The sequence below is a fragment of the Doryrhamphus excisus genome, chromosome 4, assembly GCF_030265055.1.
Source record: "Doryrhamphus excisus isolate RoL2022-K1 chromosome 4, RoL_Dexc_1.0, whole genome shotgun sequence".
Lineage (NCBI taxonomy): Eukaryota > Metazoa > Chordata > Actinopteri > Syngnathiformes > Syngnathidae > Doryrhamphus > Doryrhamphus excisus.
The window spans coordinates 4,155,730-4,169,190 of NC_080469.1; the positions used below are offsets into that span (position 1 = coordinate 4,155,730).

The 13,461-nt window shown below is 41.9% G+C and overlaps 1 protein-coding gene across 2 annotated transcripts in view; it reads right to left on the reverse strand.

The window, feature by feature from the left end:
- Positions 1–1,501: 1,501 nt before the first annotated feature.
- txnrd2.2 (thioredoxin reductase 2, tandem duplicate 2) overlaps positions 1,502–13,461 on the reverse strand; it is a 29,704-nt gene continuing 17,744 nt past the window's right edge. For both annotated transcript variants that reach the window (XM_058070308.1, XM_058070307.1), the window contains exons 14-17: positions 13,338–13,430; positions 9,276–9,347; positions 8,405–8,502; positions 1,502–8,316 (exon numbers count right to left, since the gene is read on the reverse strand). In XM_058070308.1, the coding sequence (XP_057926291.1) occupies positions 8,193–8,316; positions 8,405–8,502; positions 9,276–9,347; positions 13,338–13,430 (387 nt within the window). In that variant the 3' untranslated portion in view covers positions 1,502–8,192. The remainder of the gene's footprint in view (positions 8,317–8,404; positions 8,503–9,275; positions 9,348–13,337; positions 13,431–13,461) is intronic.

Consider the following 13,461-nt stretch of genomic DNA (forward strand, 5'->3'; position numbering starts at 1 on the left):
AACTATAGACCTTCTACACAGCTTCATAATTGAAGTGTGTCCAAATTGCTGTTACCGATGTAGCGAAAGACTAATAACTATGTCAAGTTTTGATCCAGGGCATCTTAATGAACACCCCCAGTACATTCCAGGCATTATTTGGAGACTGGAGATACTGTATACGCGTGCAAAATTCACACAGATAAAGAAGTTACTCTGTCATGCTACTGACACACAAACACATGATTACACTCCCACATACTGTGCACACAAGTTGTCCCTGAACACATCGCTGCCCAACATAAACACGAGCAGGGCCAACTTCTCGCTGCAGAGAGTATGAGCGTGATTCATTTACAAGCCGCTTGTCCCACCACAGAGTATTTGTATTGCCTAAACAGGAAAAGACACAGCAGCCAGAGGCCAACCCGACATGCAGTCCACCTGCATAATGTGACAGCACAAGCGTGCAACACAGCTCCTGAAATGTACACGTTAGAATATAGAATACAGGTATGGTATGGTTATATTTTGCATACATGCTAATGAGTTACATTAACAAACATCACATGGTTGTTTTTGCAATTTTAAACTCTTCTTAGAAACTCCTTATGATTCTGGTTTTAACAATTTAACAACAAGTATGTTGGCTTTCTCTGGTCCTCCATTTAACTTAATACAGATTTTTCAGGTGGTACTCTGCTTCTTTAAGTTGTATGCTTTCTTGGCAATGTCAGCATTGCATTTTATGTTCTTATTTATGCAGAAATGTCATGTGTTAATATAGCATATCGCAGTAACCCACAGTTGTCGATGCATTCTATAAACAACAGATATGATACACTTCATGTTTGTCTGACTAAAGTCTAACAGATTCGCGGGTATGCTGGAGCCTATCCCAGCTGTCTTCGGGCGAGAGGCGGGGTACACCCTGGACTGGTCGCCAGCCAATCACAGGGCACATATAGACAAACAACCATTCACACTCACATTCATACCTATGGACAATATGGAGTCGCTAATTAACCTAGCATGTTTTTGGAATGTGGGAGGAAACCGGAGTACCCGGAGAAAACCCACGCATGCATTTATACCTAAATAACGTGTTTTTTTCTGAGTTTACATTGACATTCTTTTTCATTCATTCATTCATTTTCTACCGCTTTTTCCTCACGAAGGTCACGGGGGTGCTGGAGCCTATCCCAGCTGTCTTCAGGCGAGAGGCGGGGTACACCCTGGACTGGTGGCCAGCCAATCACAGGGCACATATAGACAAACAACCATTCACACTCACATGCATTGGGGCGAGAGGTGGGGTAGACCCTGGCCTGGTCGCCAGCCAATCACAGGGCACATATAGACAAACAACCATTCACACTCACATTCATACCTATGGACAATTTGGAGTCGCCAATTAACCTAGCATGTTTTTGGAATGTGGAGAAAACCCACGCATGCACAGGGAGAACATGCAAACTCCACACAGAGATGGCTGAGGGTGGAATCGAACCCTGGTCCTCCTAACTGTGAGGTCGCGCTAACCGCCATGCCGCCCCTTATTTTGCCATATACTATCAATTGTTACTTTGTCAGATGACACATCTTATTTTTTGCCTCATGCTTAGCCAAAATGGAGTCCTTTATGGACGGCGGGGCCGTTACGCACAGCACACGTTCGGCGTCTAAGGTGGAGTGTCAAAAAGCAGTGTACCGGATGTCTCATTTAGCAGTAAAAGTTGTGTCGTCTTTGCAATCAAACTTGGCTCAACCTACTGAGTATAGTTTGGCATGCAAATGAACACAAAATCCCCTCAATAAATCTTGTAAGTAAACAACTTCCTGAGTGACAAAACCCCCTTCGGAAATGATTTGTTAGAAGAGGTTGGCATTATAATTGCTCCAAACCGCAACATAAAACATTGTTGCACACACTTCTTCTTGTTGTAAGCTGCAGGCAGTCATGTTCAAACCAAAGGGTTGCGGTGTCTTTGACCCATCTAAGATAGGCTGAACCCAACCACAGCAAGCGACAGCCAAGCTCCTTTTCAAACATCCCCTCTGATAAATGCCACAGTGGCAGCCATGTGTATTGAATTTAGACCATTCCTGAGGGTATCCTGTTCTTATCAGGGGTCAGATAAGCTCATTTCACAGGCCCTCACCTCCACTGGGCTACCAAAAGGGACTCTACACTGACAAGATCCGACCTTCTTCCTGTAGTGTTTGTGGTTGAAAGAAAGTCAAAGAAGGGATGCGAGTTGTTGACTGAATCTTTCTGGCAGTTGCGGCGCAGCCAAACATGTCGTCCTTAGATCAGCCAAACATAAACGAGACAATCTTGATATTTTTGAAGGGGAGTATTTTAACTGTAAAGGGAGTCGCAGTCCCCGTCCTTGGGCTCATAACAAGGGGCGGTATGCATGGCGGATGAAGAACACAGCATTCCAAGACAAACACTTGCTACCCACAGTAACATTTGGTGGTGGTTATATCATGCTGTGAGGCTGCCTACTTGTGTTTAAATAATTATTACACACTTTATGTAAATCCTATAAACTTCATTCCACTTTTCATCTATCATAGTGTTCGTCTGCTATATGATATACAGTAAACCTCGGATATATCGGACTCAGATATATCGGAAATTCGCTCACAACGGACAGATAAAAAAGAACCGATTTTTCTGTAATGCATTTCCAATAAAAATTCATTGCATATATCGGATTTTTATAACGGATTTCGCCTATTTCGGACAAAATCTCCAGTCCCGTTCCAATGCATTTCCATTAAATTTCCCTCGCATATATATCGGATGGCCGCATCGTGGCGCTCCGATTCGCCGAATCGTGACAGGCTGCTATACGACATTATTTGCAGCGTTTGCAGCGTTGCCTGCGCGTCCAGGTACATTTGAAACATAGTCAAGGAAGTGCCTTTTTATAACGGATAAAATCCGATTTACGCATATACCAGATATAAATCCGATATATGCGTAAAACGGACATTTTCCGGTATACGCATATAACGGATTTCGCTTATATCGGACAAAACCAGTGGGAACAATTGAATCCGATATATCCGAGGTTTACTGTATTTAACTGGAACGGCTGATCCCAACAACTAGTGATTTATAAAGGAAAATCTTGAAAATTATCAGGGGTGCCTAAACCTTTTTCATACACTTTGCAGACTATGAAACACTTACAATAGAAAACCATAGACCTTCTACACAGCTTCATAATTGAAGTGTGTCCAAATTGCTGCAGGAGGTGGAATGTATGTGCAAAACACAAAATTTGCTGTACTCAGTTATTATTGTGAGTCCATTAGTAAATCTTTGTGTTTTTAAAGAGGTCACTGGGCTGATTCGCCTGGAAAACCTAGGACTCAAGCACCACACCTTGTCCGGGCCCCGAAGTCATCTCAGACTGACATTCCTTGAGCCAGATACCGGCTGGCAGCACAACAGAGCATTCATAATCATCCCCTTTTCATTTCTCAAGTATAATCCCCACCGAGTTTGAGCCTTTTCTACTCCTTGCGTCACTTCGGTTCTTGTGTTTACACAAGGTTTGCATCGCTTTCTCCTCCTCCGGAGGATTGTGCGTTAGTCGTGGAGCTTACTACACGGCATGTGTGTTTTTGAACGTGCACCTGAAGGTTCTGCTCTTCACTGAGGCTGCTACAGCTCAGGAGCTGAGGTGACAAAGACCCGGTGAATGTCTGACTCACAGATAACTGTCAGTATTCAATGGGCTGGATTAGGACAGAACGAAGAACCGAGCAGAGCCTGACATGTTGACATGTTCTACTAAGTGCATTTCAAGGTGGATTTAGTTTAGTTTGCTCCATTGTAGAAGGGGCATATGAGTTACAATTGCTAAATGGAGCTGACTAGGATGAACTTTACTCCTGCTGTCTGGCTTTGGACTGACACTGGCTGTGGATCCCGAGGAGGTTTAGGAGTTTCAGAGGGCCATCCTTAACCAAACAAACATACTGGAATTTCTGCTATTGTTGGTGAACAGGGTTGAGTGACAGGGCTGCATAGCAGAGCAGCCTGTCAGCAGAGACGAGTCGGGGTCAAAGTGTGACCACCCCTGGTTGACATGGCTTCATGTGAAGGCTAAGCCGTGTAGCGCGAGTTAAGATCACCTGTACTAATGCACAGCGGTGTTTTTATTTTGCACATATGATGGTGGAATATGGGGAGAAATTTCGGAAAATAATAACAAGCCAAACAGCACTTGTTGTTTCATATGTGCGATTCGAAGTATCAAAGTATATGAATGTCTACTTGTGGCTTTACTGGGAATGATGACGGAGAATATTTATTGCAAATTCCTTTCCAGGAACTCTAATAATGAAAAAGTACTGCGTGTCAGCCCATTTTTATTACAACTGGGGCGACCCTGCAACAAGTTTGAGATCCATAGCTTTGTATTCTAAATGTAGATTCAAACAATATTACGTTGGAAAGACCCTTTTCTATCAAAAAAATATTTTTGTCACAACTTCTTAATGCAGGAGATGAAATCTATGACCACAACCTCTGGCTTTTCTCTTGGTCCATGATTCAACATAAGAAATATGAACAGCTTTCCATGCTTAATAAGTACTGAACATTTGACTTTTTAGTCTATTTATCCTTTCAGACATAAATTACAGTCTTCTTCCTACAAGCTCAATTACAATAATCAAGTCGTGGGCCCGATATATGTATCCGTATAGCAGTTCCCCGCTTATCATGAAGTTTACCTTCCCGGGACCACAAACCCAAATGTAGGTTATCAAACCAAACACTTCTGTCACTACGGTGCAACCAAAATGATGCATATTTTAACTGGACTACACGGACTATGCTGGTATAGAAATAAACATTTACATTCATATACATGCAAAGGCACACTTTTAAATAAAAAGTATAATCCGCAAGACATGCTGGGTGTGAGCTTCCCAAATCAGAAGGGTTTTCTACCAATACACTGACTAATTATTGAGATTATGACCACAAAAGGGCGGGTTTTCCCCACAAATTAAGTATTATCTTTCAATTAAAATATGGAGGATCCAATGTATTTTTTTTTAGATTTGCATTCCCTTTCGAAATAAACAAAAATCAACAAAAATAGACTGAGATTAAGTATTATAAAATAACACTAATATGTGTTGTGTGTTGTACTCATGAAGAACAGCAGCCATCAGTGGACATCACAACTTTAACATGGACACTATGCATACACAGTGTTATTACTTACATACAGTATAAATTATATATAAGAAAGTTTGCAGAGTTGGCGGCCAGGGGACATCAGCCCAGCACTCCCCAGTTTTGGGTTTTAGTGCAGGTCATCATTAGCTGGCTATACCTGAAAGTTGAACCCTGATCCCCTGTGTTGCTCAGAGGAGGCTTCCTGCTCAAGTTATAAGATGGGAGAGACTAATCAACAATGTCTAATAATCATTCCGATATTATTTTTTCATGATGTGCACATGAGGAGGAATATTTTTCGCTGTACAGGGAGGAAGAACAGCAGAGGGGAAGTGGAGGGTAAAATGTAAACAGACATTACAGTTACCCTGATGGACTGAATGACTTCCCTTCCTTTGCCTTGCACGGTCTCAGAAGTGCCTTGTTAAGAGCAGGAACATCGACTCCCTTGGTCCACCGGCCATCCACATCCATCCAAAACCCACTCACCCCCTGCCGTGCAGCACCAGAGCATGTGAGCCCTCTGTACTCAGAGTGATAGAGTCAAGCTGTTCCAGCTGAGCAGAGGTCAGGGTCCTTCAGTCAGCACCTTCGGTTTGGAACAGAGCACACAGGAACCCCACCCCCCCCTTACCCATCCCTCACCAGCCGAGCTGAAACTCAGCTCTTTCGTTCCCGGACTTGGTCCAAATAAACCTGGTAGCCCGCTCTCTCTTTTTTTTCGTCTTTCCATCTCCAGGCACGCTGTCACTCCCCTCATCAAGCTCATTAATCAGACTGGACAGATTAGACATCACATCAAAATAAACTGCACCCATCAGCCTCCATTAAGGTCCCCAAATTTGGGTAGCAAGCCCGCCCAGCTGCTCGTCCGCCTAATAACCTTACGCTCGCTTGAGGATGTCCAGTTCAGTCAGCAGGTTGAACATTTAAGGATTCTGGTAAATGCTTTTATCTGCTATTTTTGCTTGATTGATATGTACAATTTCGCTTATCTTAATGGTCATGACTCTTTAAGCGCTGACCTTGCATCCATGTAAACACACAAGAGATAACCCGTATCACAAATCCAGTCTTTGCTCCAACTTCAGCAAAAATCTTATCAATTGTGGGAATTAAATGAATGTAGGTTAGATTTCATCCAACACATACCTTTACTTTGTCATGAGAATCGACAGACAACACTGCCACCTTTGGGTATGACTGAGAACTACAGCTGCTGCAGAGCTGCTGGTGCAGTGATGCAGGGTGTGGATCAGCTTGTAGATGTTTATCATCCTGTTCTATTGCTTCATGTCCAGTCACAATAAGTAGAAGTAATACTGGACCTTCTGAAATCATACAGAACCCTTCTCCCTGGTCAAGTCTTTCCTGTAGGACCAACTGACAACTACGCACGACTGTTTGTGTCCGTCCATGGGAAATGGGGAGGTTTCGCTGCAGCGACAGTCCCGAGGCCATCCATCAGTGTCATGGAGGGCGAGGCGTAAGGGGTCTATGGTATGTGTCACATTCAAGACTAATGGACAGGAAGCACAGCCACAGAAACAACAATATTTATAGAATATATTTTCAGAAAAAAACTGCTCTGTTTATTTGCACTTTTTTTTTTTATCAACACCTTCAGAACCGGATTTAATCCTGATTTATGAGCGTGCGCCTGCAAAGGACACAAACATGATTTTGTCCACTTTAAGTCTAATACAGTGGAACCTTGGTTTTCATTATTAATCCGTGACAAAAACAGAAATGTATGAAAAACAAAGCTAAACTGTTCAATTTTACATGCAGAAAACAATTCATAGCTGACTAGCGGTTTTGGTTGCTCTTTTGTTTAGCTAATAGGATGATTACAAGGAAGGATGTTTTATAATAAAAACACGCAAAGAACAGAGTTGGACAAACGTAATATACAGTGAACCTCGGATATATCGGATTCAATTGTTCCCACTGGTTTTGTCCGATATAAGCGAAATCCGTTATATGCGTATACCGGAAAATGTCCGTCTCTCCCATCTTACGCATATATCGGATTTATATCCGGTATATGCGTAAATCGGATTTTATCCGTTATAAAAAGGCACTTCCTTGACTATGTTTCCAATGTACCTGGACGCGCAGGCAACGCTGCAAACGCCGCAAATGACGTCGTATAGCGGCCTGTCACGATTCGGCGAATCGGAGCGCCACGATGCGGCCATCCGATATATGAGAGGGAAATTTAATGGAAATGCATTGGAATGGGACTGGAGATTTTGTCCGGAATAGGCGAAATCCGTTATAAAAATCCGATATATGCAATAAATTTTTATTGGAAATGCATTACAGAAAAATTGGTTCTTTTTTAATATGTCCGTTGTGAGCGAATTTCCGATATATCCGAGTCCGATATATCCGAGGTTTACTGTATTAATAACACAACAAGATGTGCGCCATATTGTACACTAACTGAATGCAAGCACAACGAGGCAAAATTATGGAAACATTTTTTTATGTTAACCAAAAAAACGCTAACTGGGGAGGATGCTAACTAAGGTTCCACTGTATCAATGATGAATGAAATGGATAAATGAATTTATACCTTGATTGAAAACTCTTTTTTTTGGCAAAAATAGCAATGAGTGGAGAAGAAGGAAGGGATGGGAAGCCATCTTTGTAATTTGTGAATTCTTTCTTTCAACGTTTTTTGTCGCCATGGCGAGTTATTTTGCAGTCTCACTCAATGTAATTTTTTTTCGTTATTTTTGCATTACCGACATGCAGGATTCTTTGCCCTCAAAATCTAGATTTTACACTGAACTTGTCAAACAATATCCCATTTATAGTCAACTGGCTACCTGGTCTTACTCTGACGGACTGGAAGAGCATGATGAGGGGACACACGGAGAAGAAAAGGATACGAAAAAAAGAAAGAGCGGATCAAATCTAGGTTATTATTTGGACCAGACTAACCTTTTTCTACCCTGTGTGCTCCATGTTCAAAGACCGAGGGGACTTAACCTCAGCATCCGGTCACAGTGGCATCCAATCCGGAACGCTTTGTAATATTGACCTTGACTAGCTCCTCAGCAGTTGTCGGGTGGATGCCCACTGTCTCTAAGAGATGTGAATACGTAGCCCCACACCTAGCACACACAAAGACATACTATTTATCATCGTCATGTATCTTCATCGTCATGTCACATGATATAAACAGTATAGCGGTCAACTTACTGGAAGCCCATAGCAAACCCCTGGGTGACCTCTCCTGCATTTGAACCAGTGAAGTGCAGACCCAGGATCTTCTGGACGCCATCCCGCTCACATATCACCTAAGAGGGCATTAGGATTTGGTAGAAATAATAAATACAATCATACGATTTGATTATGGTTACAAATGGAATCAAAAAACAAATAAAATGAAATAAACACTATGTGTTGTGACGTTTCGTGGTTTCATACGCACTTCCATAAATTATTAACACTGTACAAAAACAAACATGGAACTAGTTAAGTGTATTAAGAATATGTCGGTGGGTAAAATACTTAATCTTACATTGATGGAGGACAACGTCACTTTTGTTCTTCATAGTTTTAGTTATTAATATATACTTATTTCCCTTTATTGTCTCCCAAGAGAGAGGCAGAATCTTCTGGTTGCTAGTGCGTCAAAAGGAAAGTGAACTTAAATTAGACATCAGAAAATGCCCTGAAAATGCTGCTTGAGCACCGTGACCATGACCGTGTGATGCTTTCACATGCTCCTATGAAATGGACGATGATAAAAAAGCAACATCTGAACATAACTGAGACTCCTTCCTTCATCAATAAGCCTGTCCCTCGCTCCCTCGCAATGCCCTTCCAGTGTACAAAACAAATGCAGTGATTAAAGAGGTAGCACTCTATTTTTTTCATTTAGTTTCATTGAATTATTGTATTTAAAAATATATATACATTGTATTTAATCATTTTATTACTGTATTTTATGTCCTCCATTTGTTCTGTGTACAGTGTGAGTGACTTAGGTGGTATTTTATGATTAAGTTCCAACAGAACAGAACTTATTATTACCGTTTTCAATACAGTGTAATCAATTGAATCCAACCTTTAAGTAACACTGGCTTGCATCACGCTCTGCAACAGTGAATTCTAGCGGCTTGTAGAAAGCATGGAAAACCTGCAAAGAAGAAATTCCATGTTATGTCTCAAAAACAGTCGCAAATGGCCGTCACATTATATTACATTGTGTGTCGGGTACGCTGAACAATCTAACATGGACTCCTTTTTGATACTGAAGCAGCTTCCATTCTACAGTGAAGAATTGTGTGAAGAACAGATACAACAGTTAGGTAACAGATAGGAACCGACTTCAAATTGTCCATAGGTATGAATGTGAGTGTGAATGGTTGTTTGTCTATATGTGTCCTGTGATTGGCTGGCGACCAGCCCAGGGTTACCTCGCCCCTCGAAATCTTTCTGTGCCAGTTATTGTGTGTAGCTACTCTATAGAAGTCCACAAAGGGCTGAAAAATGTGCATATTAGGTACCTTTTGAATGCAAGTAATGCTTGAAAGTGAATAATAATAATACCCACATATTGTTTTTTAGGCTGCACGAGTGCTTAAGCGCACAGGCCATACAGCTAGGAGACCCGAGTTCGATGTCACCCTGGGCAAGAGATGGACAAGAGATGGAATCGAACTCAGGTATCTCTGTGTGGAGTTTACATGTTCTCCCAGTCTGGATTCCTCTGGTTGTTTGTCTATATGTACCCCGCCTCTCGCCCGAAAACAGCTGGGATAGGCTCCAGCATGCCCGCGACCCTCGTGAGGATAAGTGGTAGAAAATGAATATTGTTTTATTTGTTTTTCTATTTAGACCACACATAAGCATAATAAAGAAGTTGTGATGTTCAGAGTGTCTGTGAATGCACCTTGCGGTTTTCTAGTGACAATGAGGACGAGCTGACTGGACATTTTAGTGAATTGGAGATACACATACGGTTTTGGTGACTGCTGTTGTAGTAATTAATTAAATATAAAATGGTTAATGCACTATTTTTTATGTATACAGTATACATTAATATGTATTTTATTGAGTGAAGTAACTATTTGACCCCCTACCAACCAGTAATGATTGTGACCCACACAGACTGGTTATGAGCATAAAGCATAAAGCACACAAATGATTCCTGTCCCTTCAGCAAAAGGCTTGGTGGGAAGGAAACCACAGTTAGCAGGATTAATTCAAAATGGAAGGAATGCACGATAACAGTCATTCACCCTCTCTCTAAAGCTCTACGGAAGATCTCAGGCATAAGGATAATTCCGAGAAAAGTACCAGCTCACAATTTGGTGAGAGAAGATTGCTTGGTTGGAATGATTTGAGATTCTGCAGTATCCGTAAAGGTCTCTCTGTTCAAGAAGGAACATGTACAGGCCTGTCTGAAGTTTGCCAGTGAACACTTGAATGATTCAGAGAAGGCTTGGGAGAATGTGATGTGGTCAGATGAGACCAAAATTGAGCTCTTGCTGTGTTTGGAGGCAGAGAAATTATGAATAAGACCGCAATAACCATCCCTTACATTAAACATGGAGGTGAAACCATCCACGTTTAGGGCTGTTTCTCTGCCAAAGATACAGGAAGACTAAAGTGCACTGAGGTCAACTGGAGAACATTCTCCATAATCTTGAACAAGAACCTCCTGGCTCCAGCTAGAACAATGAAAATAGGTTGTGGATGGGTCTTTCGGAAATACAATCAGTGACCAGCAGACAGGGGAGGCGGGTCAGATGGCAATAAACCAAAACATAAAGCCAAGACAACAAATGATTGGCTAGGTTGCCTCAAGAACGTCAGAATTTGGAGAGTAGATTGTACCCAAACCTCTTCTGAGATGTGCACAACTGGTGGCCAACTACAGGAAACATTTGACCTCCGTGCTTCTTTTTGCCACCTTCTTCGTCAAAAGTATTTGCTCTGCAGAATTAGCTAGCTGGCTATTTGATCAAAGTAGGGAGGTTTACCATACTTCTTGACTTCTCAACAGCCCCGGGAAGGCCACCACATTATTCAGTAATAATCAAGTATTGGTGTCTGAATATATTGTAAGGACAGCAACTACATTGCGGTAGAATGGATAGATGGATTAAAATTGATAATTTAAAAAATATAATATTTTAACACTGTCATTTCTGGAATACTTTACTTTAAAATGTCAATGGAAAAAATGTAAATAAATGCATTTTATTGTTGAGGAATATCAGCAAGCCTGATGCAGTCATCAAAAGAGCCACATCTGGCTCCTGAGCCATATGTTTCCTACTCCTGGTCTGTAAAAAACAAAATATTGTGTATATAAGTATATATAGTATTCATTCACATCTAGGATGTGTTACTATAGTGTTCCCTTTATTTTTTTTGAATAATGTGTTTCCATTGTGACATCCATCCATCCATTTTCTGTACCGCTTATCCTCACAAGGGTCGTGGACATGCTGGAGCCTATCCCAGCTGTCTTCAGGCGAGAGGCGGGGTACGCCCTAGACTGGTGGCCAGCCAATCACAGGGCACATATAGACAAACAACCATTCACACTCACATTTATACCTATGGACAATTTGGAGACAGCACAAAAAATAAAATAAAAATGTATAAATGGCAAATGTAATGGTAGCCAAGTGAAAAGAAAACATGTAACGCCGGAAAACAAATCCCACTTGTTCGTTAAGTTGTCAGATTTAAAACTCCAGGCTGAAGATGTGTGTTTAATGTATTTAATTGAAGACGCGAGCATGCTAACACAGGTCTGGAGGAGCATGCAGCTGTGGAGGGGTGGGGGTCGGGGCGGTGCAGCAGATCCTCCTAAGATCTAAGCGTACCTGTCATCACCTCACACACACACCTCAATCAGGCCTCCTGCTCGCCTGTCAGTCACAACCAAAAGCCCCACCTTACTGGCTAAAGCATTTATTCACTTTTGTGCAGGTGTTGGCTAGCATCTGGCACACTTGCTCACGGACACAAGTTATTGTATATCCATCCATTTTCAATGCGGCTTATCCTCACAAGGGTCGAGGGGTATGCTGGAGCCTATCCCAGCTGTCTATCCCTGGACTGGTCATGAGCCAATCACAGGGCACATATAGATTACTGTATATAACATTCATTCATTCATTCATTTTCTACTGCTTTTTCCTCACGAGGGTCGCAGGGGGTGCTGGAGCCTATCCCAGCTGTCTTTGGGCGAGAGGCGGGGTACACCCTGGACTGGTCATCAGCCAATCACAGAGCACATATAGATTACTGTATTTAACATTGTTTAATTATTAATGACAGGTTTTCTGCAAAAAAAAAAACACTGTTTGGAGATAAAAAAACAAATAGGTGGCTTATTCCAGACACTAAATACAACATTTAAAAAAAAAAGTGGATATTTGTGTGATTCATAAATACGCAGGGATCCACTGTTTTAATGACTGAAAACTCATTCATTCATTTTCTGCCGGTCGCGGGGGTGCTGGAGCCTATCCCAGCTGTCTTTGGGCGAGAGGTGGGGTACACCCTGGACTGGTCATCAGCCAATCACAGAGCACATATAGATTACTGTATTTAACATTGTTTAATTATTAATGACAGGTTTTCTGCAACAAAAAAAAAACACTGTTTGGAGATAAAAAAACAAATAGGTGGCTTATTCCAGACACTAAATACAACATTAAAAAAAAAAAAAAACTGGATATTTGTGTGATTCATAAATACGCAGGGATCCACTGTTTTAATGACTGAAAACTCATTCATTCATTTTCTGCCGGTCGCGGGGGTGCTGGAGCCTATCCCAGCTGTCTTCGGGAGAGAGGCGGGGTACACCCTGGACTGGTCGCCAGCCAATCACAGGGCACATATAGACAAACAACCATTCACACTCACATTCATACCTATGGACAATTTGGAGTCACCAATTAACCTAGCATGTTTTTGGAACGTGGGAGGAAACCGGAGTACCCGGAGAAAACCCACGCATGCACAGAGATGGCCGAGGGTGAAGGGTGGAATTGAACCCTGGTCTCCTAGCTGTGAGGTCTGCGCGCTAACCACTCGACCGCCGTGCCGCCACTGAAAACTTTCTCTTTTAATAATAAAAAGAGAAATAAGAGTGATTGCTTACCTCTATATTATCTTTGCCATGCCTACTTTCAGCCTCCTCCTCTGATAGGCCCACACAGCCATACTCCAGAGGGGTGAACACTGTTGTCGGTACCTGAAATATATACAGTCTCACATAAACGCAC